The sequence below is a fragment of the Quercus lobata genome, chromosome 2 (assembly GCF_001633185.2).
Source record: "Quercus lobata isolate SW786 chromosome 2, ValleyOak3.0 Primary Assembly, whole genome shotgun sequence".
NCBI lineage: Eukaryota > Viridiplantae > Streptophyta > Magnoliopsida > Fagales > Fagaceae > Quercus > Quercus lobata.
The window spans coordinates 3,909,237-3,921,306 of NC_044905.1; the positions used below are offsets into that span (position 1 = coordinate 3,909,237).

The 12,070-nt window shown below is 35.0% G+C and overlaps 1 protein-coding gene across 1 annotated transcript; it reads right to left on the reverse strand.

Annotated features, from left to right (window-relative positions):
* Positions 1-2,420: 2,420 nt before the first annotated feature.
* LOC115974133 (protein DCL homolog, chloroplastic-like) lies at positions 2,421-11,074 on the reverse strand. Its single transcript, XM_031094348.1, has 3 exons — positions 10,573-11,074; positions 6,449-6,563; positions 2,421-2,838 (listed from the first exon to the last, which is right to left on the reverse strand). The coding sequence occupies exons 1-3, from the start codon at positions 10,884-10,886 to the stop codon at positions 2,668-2,670; spliced, it is 600 nt and encodes a 199-aa protein (XP_030950208.1). The 5' UTR covers positions 10,887-11,074; the 3' UTR covers positions 2,421-2,667.
* Positions 11,075-12,070: the final 996 nt, after the last annotated feature.

The window sequence follows — 12,070 nt, forward strand, 5'->3', positions numbered from 1 at the left end:
GGATATGAATACCAAGGTCAATTATTTTTTCTTTCTTTAATGGTGGAAGTATTCGAAGAGATGAGATGATATGATGGTTGCTACTTGCTACTCTAAAAAGTGGCTCCTATAAGAAGATTACAATTTTTATTTCCTTCTATGCTGACCAATTTGTATTTTTCTTCTTTTTTTTTTTCTTTTTTTTTAAATCTTACTTTGTTCCAATGTCAAGTAAGGGTTAGGGTCGATGAACTTTGTAGTTGAGACTTGAGAATGTTCTGGCAGTTGACTAAAATAGCATAATGTTAAAAAGCCTAATGTGGTTGGGATGTCACTGTTTTAGATCTTCCTAATCTAGTAATGCTTCTCCTTTTTCACTGTTTGATAATCTTGCATGGTTATTATATTCATTTTAAAGGATATGATTCCACAAAATGACAATGATTATAGTAATATTATTGGCCAGTTATTTTTTTGTTGGTTTTTGTAGACACTCTGGTTAAATAGTCCACGGTCGGGCACTAACTTTTCTTCCGTGTGCATCTATTGCCAACTAATTCACAGACAGCAATGCACCAAGATTGAAAATTCAAACTTTTGAGAATTCACAATTTGAACAACATGAAAATACTAGCGGCCCTTTACATAAAAGCCACCATTGATTGTAGTCCAAACTGTCGTATAAGTTACGACGCTCGACGGACAACAGAGCATGCAATTAGTTGAGTAGAATTACTAGCTACATAAAAGTCACCTACGTTTGTAGTCAAAAAGCTGTCATATTCGAAAATATCTTAGGGATCTACATAGAACAAGCAATTATTAGACTAGACTTTCTAGCCACAAATGGGCAATATTGCAACTCATCAATGAGAGAAAGAGAGCATGAAACTACGACTGGAGTGAAGTATTTAGGCTCTTCTCTAGCAAAGCCCCCATCTATAAACAACAGAGTAATTAATGTATTATACCAAGTTAGATTGACAAGGTGAGCGCCATTAATTACAGCTATAATGCTTATCAAAAGATCAATGAATTACTATTATTTGATTTACAAATCAAACACCCAACAAACTCAAAATTAAACAATAGTAAGTCGCGTCAGTCATCAAGGCTTCTTGAGTTGAAATTGCAAGCCCTTTCTTAAACAGATTTGGCACGGATATTTTGTGTTTCGTATCCAATGCAGTGGCTTCTTGGGTTGAAAATGCAAGCCCTTTTTTAAACAGATTTGGCACGGACATTTTATATTTCGTATCCAATGCACTAGCTTCTTGGGTTGAAAATGCAAACCCACACTTAAACGGATTTGGCATGGACATTTTGTGTTTCGTATCTAATGCATTGGAATAATGGACCTAAACTTACCACTGGATGGAAGCTTAACCCTAACATTAGATATTTCTGAATTTTTGTTTTCCTTTTTCCGGATTAGTTACTTTTGGACAGTATTTTCTACTCACAGAAAATACATTGACCACTACAAACCAACATTCAGAAAGGAAAGATGTTTTAATGTCTTGAAAACTAAGCACATATATTCGGACATTTCAAATTCAACTAAAGATACTTTTCACTCTTTCAGACTTTCCCACCGCATTTGACTTTATCAATGCCTACTATAGGAATCCCTACTGGACAGCACAACCAGCTGCGCTTTACTCTTTTGACCACACCAGCCCACACACAACCACTCTCAGAATTTTTGCTTCTCTAGGACCACTCTGTAGCTCGAAAAAATTAACTAATCAGTATAGCTAACCTTGTCCAAATCATGAACTTCAATTCCTTTTCAATTCAATTTGAAGACTCATTGGCCAAGACCATTTCCCTAGTGGTCCAAGCAATTCTTTAGCTATTAAACAAGATAAAGTGGTTTGCTATCGTTTCCATGCGTCCCATCTTTAAAGAGAAAATTTTCAACTAACACCGATTGTCAAAATTTGATGTGGCCCATATTAATAAGTCAGTTATAAGAGGCTTAAGACACAAGATCACATGAGCACAGGGAAATGAGAAGCCAAGAATTAGGTTGTAGACTGTCACATGAAAATCTAAACAAATCTACCTGATTTACCCGGAAATTTCTTTAGTGTGAGGACCCATAATCCTTGTTAACTGCAAAAATAACTTATAAATGGTACCCATATCACTAAATCACCACTATCAGTATCCTCTGATTAAGCTCCAAACAATGAAAAATTATTTACCTGTGAGAGAGCCATAATGTTATGAAACATGCTCCAAAGTCTTAGCCAAAAAGAGAGAAAAGCAACAAAATATTTATAAAAAAAAAGCTTTAAGGACATAATTTGGTTCTGACAATAAAAAAATTAAACAACACTTGCTACAACTTAACACGCGGGGTCCTAGGACTCTTAGAGAAAGCTTATTCCTACAATAAATCAAACTGCAAAAGCCAAAAAGAGATGCAAGTCAAAAAAGTGAACTTCACCTCAATCATTTTTTCTGTCTTCATTTGAAAACAAACTTTAAGTGCCAATCAAGGATTATCTACCGCATTGACAATTAGCAACTCTAGGCTATATATATATATATATATAGGTAAACTGAAACCAATGTGAAAGTTCTTATGCCCCATAAGAAGAAGAAGAAAATTAAATAAACATATCAAGATCATCTCTAGTGATACCAAAATTGTAAAAAAAGCCTCAAGACTAATACAAATTAACCACTACCACGCTTGAAATGTTCCTTAATGAACCTCTCCGAATGGGATGGGTACTTATCTCGAATGTATGCTCGAAGACACTTTTGATATGAGAAGTCTATCCATCCACCATCAGTTCTTACGACAAAGAGGCATCTTGACCGTTTAAATTGGGGATGCCGGTCAACCTTCAACAACATTAGCCAATACCCAGTTAGTTTGATCTCATAGTATAACATAAAAGCTACATTAAAGATAATTATAAGCTACAGAATCAGCTCATGCACATATTAAACAGTAATAAATTCTGTTAATATCAAATCAAAAATCAAATGTTAGAAAAAGTTTGGATGGAAAATAAAGAAAAATGATAAGAGGTTTCCATGTGACAAAGAAATGGGAGGTAAAAAAGTGGCGCCAGTCAAAGGTAATATACATTTATCTACACGCCAACTATGTGCGGGCCAAACATCCTATCCCCAAAGCAAAACGTAAATATGAAGATAAAACCCAACAAGAGCCCATTAGACAGGACGTAACATCAATTGCTTTCTTTTGGTTATTCGTTTCCAATGAAAGGGACAAAGAATAAAAGTTTTTTTTTCAAGGATACAAAGTAAACCCCAAAAGTCAAGGATGAAGAACCATGCTGAGATATAAACAAAACAACCTACCTGTTCCTCAATTGCTTGAGAAATGTGAACTTGAGAAAATTATACAGCCCATTCAACTTTCTACAATCATTTTCAGTCTCATTGATGTGTTGATAACGCTAAACACACCATGAATTGTGTTTTCAAAGTTTTGGGACCCCAAATGAAGAAATGACAGGCAAGAATCAAAACATAGACTGCTTGAAATATCATTGCAAAAATCATATTTCACCATTTAACTAGACTAGGAAAAACCCCAAATTTTTTGATGTTTCAACAATAATGCTTTGGCAGCCTTTGAGGCATCAGATATTAAACAAATGCAATCATAAGCACCTACTTCTTAGCTTCCAGCCTCTAATCACTTTTTGTTGCCACTTCTGGCATGCATATCCTAAAAATGTTATATGAACTTGTTGACAAGGAACATCACTTGTTACTCAAGCCTTGATGAGTCACTCCACAACTCAAGGGGCAAAAAGACAGGAAATTTACTAACAAAATAAGTACTAAAAAAATCCAAAAACATAGGTGAATCACTCCAATTTTTTCCAGGAGCCTTGTAGCTCAGTGATATTGTTTAGTATTCTTTATAAGGAGAACTAAGGCTCAAATCCCCATTCCCCACTTGTAAAAGTTGAATTATTATTATTATTATTATTTATTTAAAAATTTCCTTGTTGGGAAAAGTACAAAAAAGGCGTATCTTTCCTACAAGAACCAATTAAGTTTATTATAGTTTTATGTGAAAACTTGGTCCGCCAATGAGTTTTAGCCCAAATGGCACCTGGCACTTATAAAAATCAAATTCTATAAAAAATAAAAAGTTCCTCATTGGGAAAAGTACCAAAAAGGCCTATTTTTCCTATAAGAACCAAATAAAATTTGTTATAATTTTATGTGAAATTAGTCTGCCAATGAGTTTTAGCCCATATAGCACCTCCTCTCCTTGTAAGGACAAGTAGAGAGTGAAGCATTGGTTTCAAAAGATCCATCAAGTGCATGTGTATCTTACCAATAATTAGCCCAAGAGCTTTTATAGCTTAGTGGCATTGCCCAATTCTCCTAATGAGGAGAATCTGAGTTCAAACTCCCCTCCACGCTTATTGTAAGGGGAAAAAGTGAAAAACATTACTCTTTGCTTTAAAAATTCTTTTTCTTAAGAAGTTAAAACATTAGGGAAATCACATAAAAACTCCAGAGTTTGAGTTTACACCATGTTTCATATTAGGTCCCAGGTTTTTAATTTTGTCAATCAAAAATCCAAATTTAAGAAATTGTTTCAATTTGAAGCTTCCATCCATTCCATATTTGTCTCCGTAGTTCTAACTTCTAAGTAATAAAAGAGCAAAGAAAAGTGGGAAACCATTAATAAAACACTACATTTCACCGAGGGCCTGTTCATAAACCATTTCAGCAACCACTGAACAGAGGATAGAGAAAGAAAGCTTCCCCTAGAGTGAGAAAGCGAAAATGAATCCTTTATGCAAGAAAATAAAAGCTGGTTATCTGGGCAAAACATAAAGTTTTATCAACGATTTCATGTTTTTCTCTGATTCATTACAGTCCAGAAGAATGGAAATGAATAACTGAGATAGAAAGAGGCTTCAAATTGAAACTCCATAAGTTGGGGACTTCAGTTGAAAAAATTAAAACCCTGGGACATAATTGAAATAGGATACAAACTTTGTTCCATTCTAAGTGATTTCCCCTAAAAATTGTGTGCTTCCCAGTTCCCATATTACCCTCTAGAGTATTTTGGTTTAATTGTAGAAATCTGACCAATTCTGCTTCCTCCTTTTATTAGAAATTTAAATGCATTAAAATAATAAAGCTGTGAAGTAAATATATGGATGGAACTCCAAATATCAAATCCATTACGGAAACTTTTGCTTTCATAATTGTATTAGGTTTAAGGGATCTTATGTTGTCATTAGTTCCAGTTATTAAAAATATTAACTAATTATATTGGTAATGAATAAAAATTAATTAACGTACAATACATTCAATGGAAAAGGCATTTTCAAATTAATGCTATACATTTGAGACAAAAAACTGTATCGTAAATAAATTTCCCATCAATATCCTAAAAATACACCCATGGAGGATGGTGTTATTAGAGGCTACTATATTACCAAATATGCATGTGCAAAGAGACAATAATGCATATATTGTTCCTCTGTTGCAAGTCATTCATCAAAACATTCTGAAACTCTGTATCAATATGGGGTGGATTTCACAATATTAATGATGCTAAAAAGTTGAAAGCCTATTTCGTCAAAGAAATGTGCACATCATAGGATGGTTACAACACAAATGCCTACAATCCCATGCAATTTGGGCACAGCCTCAACTCAAGTAAGCCTTAATCCCAATTAATTGGGGAAGGCTCTTAGATCCTCATCAACCGATTAGGGTTGGCCACATGTATTCTTTTGTGCCATTCTATCCAACCAGTTTGTGCACAGTATTGTACAGATAATATTTAGATTTACAACATGTGAAATTAAAGCAAGTTGTGGAGCTTGGGAGAATCAATATAGTCTATCTGAGAGTGATACTACCACTGAATCAAACAACGTTATCAGCACAATTATAGATTGATATATTGTTACATAAATGTTTTATCACTTGGACCACTTCACAACAAGAAGAGAGAAACAACTAAGATGGATAGATCAAAAATGACAAAAACCAACATTAGCAGTAGCTCAAGTGAAAGTTGCTATAAGGATTAAGGAAAATTGAGTCCAAAATGTGGGATGAAATTCAGCAAATAGCCATGTAGCACTTGGCATATGATATAAAAAAAAGAATATAGTCCAATGAGAAAACTAAGAGAGATACACATTTTAGTGCTCTCTTGATGGATTTTGTTACTTTTTTTAAAAAGATAAGTTTCTTTCTGCAATTCAGTTTGTAAGTTGGTCAAGAAGAAGTTAAAAAGAATGATGTGAGTGACCAGGTAAAGTTGCAAATTTCGTCAATAAGAAGTTAAAAATAATGATGTGAGTGACTAGGTAAAGTTGCAAATTTCGATAGCAAATCAACTAAGCGAATAACAGAAGTTAGACCAAAACAATTAGAATTGGTTAGCTACATAAACCTAAAAATTCTATGAAAAACTATGCACAAAAAAACTGACCATAATAGAATCAAGTCCACATCCAATTTTATCTTCAGAATGTGGATGATAAGCAAGAAGCTTCTCCACCACAGCTTTCTCGTCTTCAGCTGTTAGACGTTCCCCATCCAAATACCTAGCAAAAACTAAATCAGTCAGATAGAGAAGAGTTTTATGATCCACAGAAATTGCATAAACAGACTTAGAATTGGAAAAGTTTCAATAGTATATAAGAAGTAATATTTTCTATTGTTATATAAAAAGTTTCAAAAAGAATTGTCATTTCAAAAAAATAATTTTTTCAATAGTATATAAGAAGTAATATTTTCTATTGTTACATAAGAAAAAAATTATCAATTAAATTAATAGTAAATATGACATTTAATAAAAGTAAACACATCACTCTTACTTTATGATTTTATTTTTATCCATGCATTTATATAAAAATGAATAATTATTGATTTTAAATAATTTTTCTATATATTTTATTTTATATATCACAAAAATAGAGATTAAATAAATTAGTTAAAATGGCACCTTATTAAAGTGAACACATCACAATTATTATTTTATTGTCTTTCTACATCAATCCATTTTATATAGAAAAACAATAACATTATTTATTGAGCTATTTAAAATGACACCTTATAAAAATGAAGGCATTACAATTATTATATTATTCATTTTACTTTTTGTCCCAGATAAAAGAAAACCATCATCTAGAACTTATTCTAAGTTGATATCAACTTGAATTTGTAAAGTGTGCATTGTCACCCTCACAATTCAGGATAGCTGACTGCAAGAGATGTTTCACCACACCAACAATAATCTAATAATATGAAGTGTGTGCAAGGTTGCAAGTGTCAAGCCATGAAAGCATCAGTCCTACTGGTTCAAAGGGTGTAGCTATAGACAGGGAGCAGAACTTGTGACCGTTGATTCTCCCTAGGTTTTGAATAAACCCTTCCATGCTCTTACTTAGAAGAAGGTCCCTTTTCAAAAATAATATCATGTCCCCCCAACCCAAGGTTTTGAGGACAACTTGCAAAGTCTCTAAATATATAAACATTGTTAACTACTTAGTCAACTGTTTGTGACAGAAGTATCACCCTTTATTCAATGAAATTAGAAAAATATAGATCAACACAACTGTGTCAAAAAAGGATCAAAGGCTCAATTTTATGTTCCTACTTTCTAAAGAAAGGGTAGCTAGGATTTTAAACTTGGGGGGGTCCAAATGGGGAACAACTGAACAGTAGACAACAAACTCCAAGATGAGACTTCTTTAAGGGAGTCTCTTCTTGCAAGCACAATCTTTTCCAGTGATAGGAATGTGATTACAATTTGACAGTATATAGAACCATAACCTCATCTCATTGGCCCACATGACTCCATAGGGTTGGTCCTCTATTTCCCATGTGCTTATAGGAATTTAGCATGCGTTTAATAGAAATTCAAAATGTGTTTAATGTGATTAACATGCTAGGCCTAACTAACCAACTCAATCTTATTCACATCCAACTGCCGAAGTTCGACCAATCAATGTTGATTCATGTGCATAGGATTAAAAGGGAGCTACCATGCAAATTTCAGCTAAATCTGACAAAGGAGTGCCAATTGGCACTTGACCAAGGAATCGAACGCCAAGATACAAGCTTTTACTGTTGTTCGGCAGTCTAGGTTCTGATCTAAAGTGCTGTTCGGCAGTCTAGGTCCTCCGATCTCATGGGCCATGGCTGGATGATGTAGACCCACTGCCAGTTTGGCCTCAATTGATTTATTGGAACTTACTTAATTTCTATGATTTAATTTTTATTTGATTTTATGTAGTAGGTTAAAAGTTATTTCCTTTCCTAGTTGGTTTACAAATTTATTTCCATGAAAGTTACCATTCTTCCCTATTTAAAGGCCCTTAAATTCATTAGTGTTATGGTTTGCTTGAATAATAAAATTAATTATTTGAATTTATCAAAAGGTTTGGTGTTTACTAAGCAATCATAGGTGTTGAATCCTAGGATTTCTATCTAGGAAGCACTGACATGGACATGGATACGGGTATAGACACGGGTACAACATGGTGACACAAGCAATTTTCAAAAAATTACAACATGAAATGGCTGATACGACACCAATATGACACAGGTATCACACTAATACAACACGGGTGCAACACCCTAAATGAAGTGTCCGTGCTTCCTAACTTTCTATCTTTTCCCATGCTTGGTGTTATCTCCACACAATCTTAGGTGCCTTACCTTGAGGAGCCACTATGTGGTTCCACCCCTTTGCAATAGCTTATTAGTTATTTGGCAATAAATCCAAGAGGCAAACAATCTTTTCATCATCCTGATCCATGAGGCAAACTCTGCACAGACAAGAAGGGCAGTACCAAAAGGGACCATATGATTTTAATTGCTTATTTGCCAAGCACCTTGCATGGTAGTATTCATTTGGGCGTACAGAGTGGCTAAAAATCTTCAACTTTTCACCATCTACTATATTGCTTCCACAAATTTTACAGGGATAGTTTTTGCCACTTTTTGATAATTGAAGTCCATCATCAATACTACAATTTGAATTCTCTTCCAATTCAATAGGTGTTTCTTCATTTCTAGGTGAAATTCCATCATCATTTCCATTACTTGGGGTATTGAGGGCATTCAACCTCTCACCCACCACACAATTTATATTGGGTGATCTAAAACCCCAAGCAGTGCAACTGGCACAATAACAGCTTCTGGGGGGGAATCTCTATCACAGCAGGCTCACTGCAGGACACGTGGTACATCTCCTCACATGAATCACTTACTAAACAATCCCTTCCATCTGCCTTACCTCCAGAACGCCTGCAAGTGCATTCTTGTGTTTATGGTACTTAAGTAAAAAAGGTCAGCTTTGATGCCTTGGAAATTCTCAAATACTAGCTTGCAGAGTGAGCTGAACTTGTCTGAAATTAAAACATTCAGAAAAACATGCTGACGCTAACCGGTTATAGTATAATGATCTGATTCGTTTAAATATCCACTAGATAAAATGCCAGCATGGCCATTAGCTGCTTTCTGAGATCCATCAGACATCCACCCAGTTTGTGAATATTGCACCTATCTTCAGTATAATGGTCAGGTTCTGTCATCATACAATCAATTTCAGGATTAATAACAAGCGCCTCCCGATTGCACCCCTGTATACCACCTTCATCATCACTTAATGACCGATATATCTGCTCTGATACAGCATTTCTCCAGTGCCTCTGTGAAAAATCATCTGAGCCATTCATCGAATTGCTTGCTAGAATTAATTGGTGACCTTATTCTTAGAGAAGTGTATTTCTAGCCTCAAACCAAATTTGCTCATTTCTCACGGCACATATATCACTATTTATTAGCAATCCCAATAATATTGTATCTATAATTCTAGTAGACAGCCTCTATGAAGTAAATTCCTCAACTCTCTATCAAGGTCTCCAGCTAGTCCTCAGTACCCAGTGATACCACAAAAAACCCCCGCTTAACTTTCCTTCATTAGTAGGAAAGCGAGAAAGCAAATGCCACCCCATTAACTAGTAAACATACATATTGAAAACTAAAGGTGTTTCTCGCTAACTTGGGACTATTCTACTCATTTCTCAATTCTTGATGATAGGACTGCAAAAGGAAACATAAATAAATGTATCTGTATCTATGAAGGCACTAAGAATAGTCCCTCTCTCTTTACTTGAAAGTTACAAACTCATGCCTTATGTTCCGGCAACTAAGTTAGATAAACACTCACTCTCTCCCACTACCAAGGCAATCACAAATTCACAATTCACAAGTCCAAGTTCTACCCATAGCTAAATACAAGGGAAACTAGTGAAACCTGTTGATAAACTATAACTTGTCCCAAAAGCAAAACGGTAAATTCACCATTTAACCATTATTTTAACGCTTCTCTAATACCATGATAAACTACGGCTCGTCTCAAAAGCTTAAACCATTAGAAAATCAAAATTCATTTAATTTATTTTTCTCAATTATATCAATTATCATATGGCAGTATCATTTTCACTTGAAGCAAGTCTCACTTTCTTTTCCTACATTTTCTCGGCAGCCAAACGCAGTAATAACAAAAAATTAGGGCATAGACTGAGAGTGACTAAGACTAACCTGTTAGAGTGAAGAATCTCTTTGGTAAGAGAAGAGATGGGCTCGATATCACTGAGAATCTCATTCTCTTTATCTTTCCACTTGCGATACTCAGCGTCGTCCCACCGATGGTGGTACTTGGAACTTTGTGAATCCCTGGCTTTCCGCGCGGCGGTGGTGTTGTCCGCAGAGGATAAATTCTCTTCGCTCCGACTCGGCTCGGCGGCGCTGCACCATGGCCGCCGCGTCGGCGCGAAAATAGAAGCGGCTAGGCGGTGGTGGTGGAGCCGGAGGCTGAGAAGTGGAATGGCTCTGAAAAGCAAAGGTGCGGCCATTTAGGTATAGAGGAGTGTTTTAATGTTATTGATCATGGTAGTGAAGTGAATGAGCGTGTCTGTGTGTTAGTGTAAGCGTGAGTTTGAGAGTGAGGTAAGAGGTGGGAATTTTCTCGCCGGATAGGGTATATGGAGAAGCCGTCGTCGTTTTGGTTTTCCAAAATTACCATGGGCTACTTTTGAGTTTTGACTTGTTTTTATTTTACTTCTCATAACTATGTCTATTTCCCTTTCTTTTTCTTTTTCTTTTTCTTTTTCTTTTTTTTTTTTTTTTTTTTTTTTTTTTTTTTTTTCAGAAAATTTCATCTTGGTATCTGCTTCTGATAATAATTAGAATTCACTAAGGGGCTGTTTAGTTTTTTTTTTTTATCACTCATCACTCATCACTCCTCACTCAATTTTTGTCACTTATCATTTGTCACTTAAAATACCTCAATTTTTTATACCCACCCGTTTGGCACACTTCACTCAGCTTCTCATCACTCAAATTTTTCTACTTTTTTGTGAGACTCATACCTATAAATTGATCAGACCCTTTTGTTAAGCCTACTCACGAAACTCATTCTCCACCATTTTCTCTTTTCTCATTTCCCCTTCATCCCTGTTACTCCCCCAAACCCATAAAAATTTCAAAAGCTTGAAACCCATTCATGTTTGTATCTTGAAACTTGAAAAGTTTGTTTCTTGATTTTTTTTTTTTAATGGGTCTAAGACATCCTTACCCAGTCATGGAGTGCAGCGAAGAACAAGAATATTCTGTAATGAAGAACCAAAAAAAAAAAAAAGAAAAAAGAAAGAAAGAAAGAAAGAACTGAATGGAGTGCAGCGAAGACCAGAGAAAGAAGAGAGAAAAAAGAAAGAAAAGTGGAGAAGAAAGCCGTTGAAGAGACCATCAATAGCAACGCCTCATGTGTGTTGCTCTGATCGTGGGTCCCAAGTATATGGGTTTAATTACGAAAATGCCATTGAAACTGAGTTTTGAAAAACTGAAAACACCTAAAATACGTTTTCAATTTCCATAACTTATTACTCAAAAATCAGAGAATTGAGTGATGGAAACAATGCCAAACAGGCTTCTCAATCGTGAGACCCACATATTTTGAGTTATGAGTGATAGAAACAGAGTTATGGGCAATGGAAACACAAAAACCAAACAGCCCCTAACTATGTCTATTTTCTATTTG

Bases quoted from the DNA above. Each gene is read 5' to 3' on its own strand.
- LOC115974133 (XM_031094348.1), bottom strand. From the start codon at position 10,886: ATGGCCGCACCTTTGCTTTTCAGAGCCATTCCACTTCTCAGCCTCCGG. The intron at 6,564-10,572 runs GTTAGTCTTAGT...AGTTTTTGCTAG, and splicing joins GAGATTCTTCACTCTAACAG to GTATTTGGATGGGGAACGTC. The intron at 2,839-6,448 runs GTCAGTTTTTTT...ATGTTGTTGAAG, and splicing joins GTGGACTTGATTCTATTATG to GTTGACCGGCATCCCCAATT.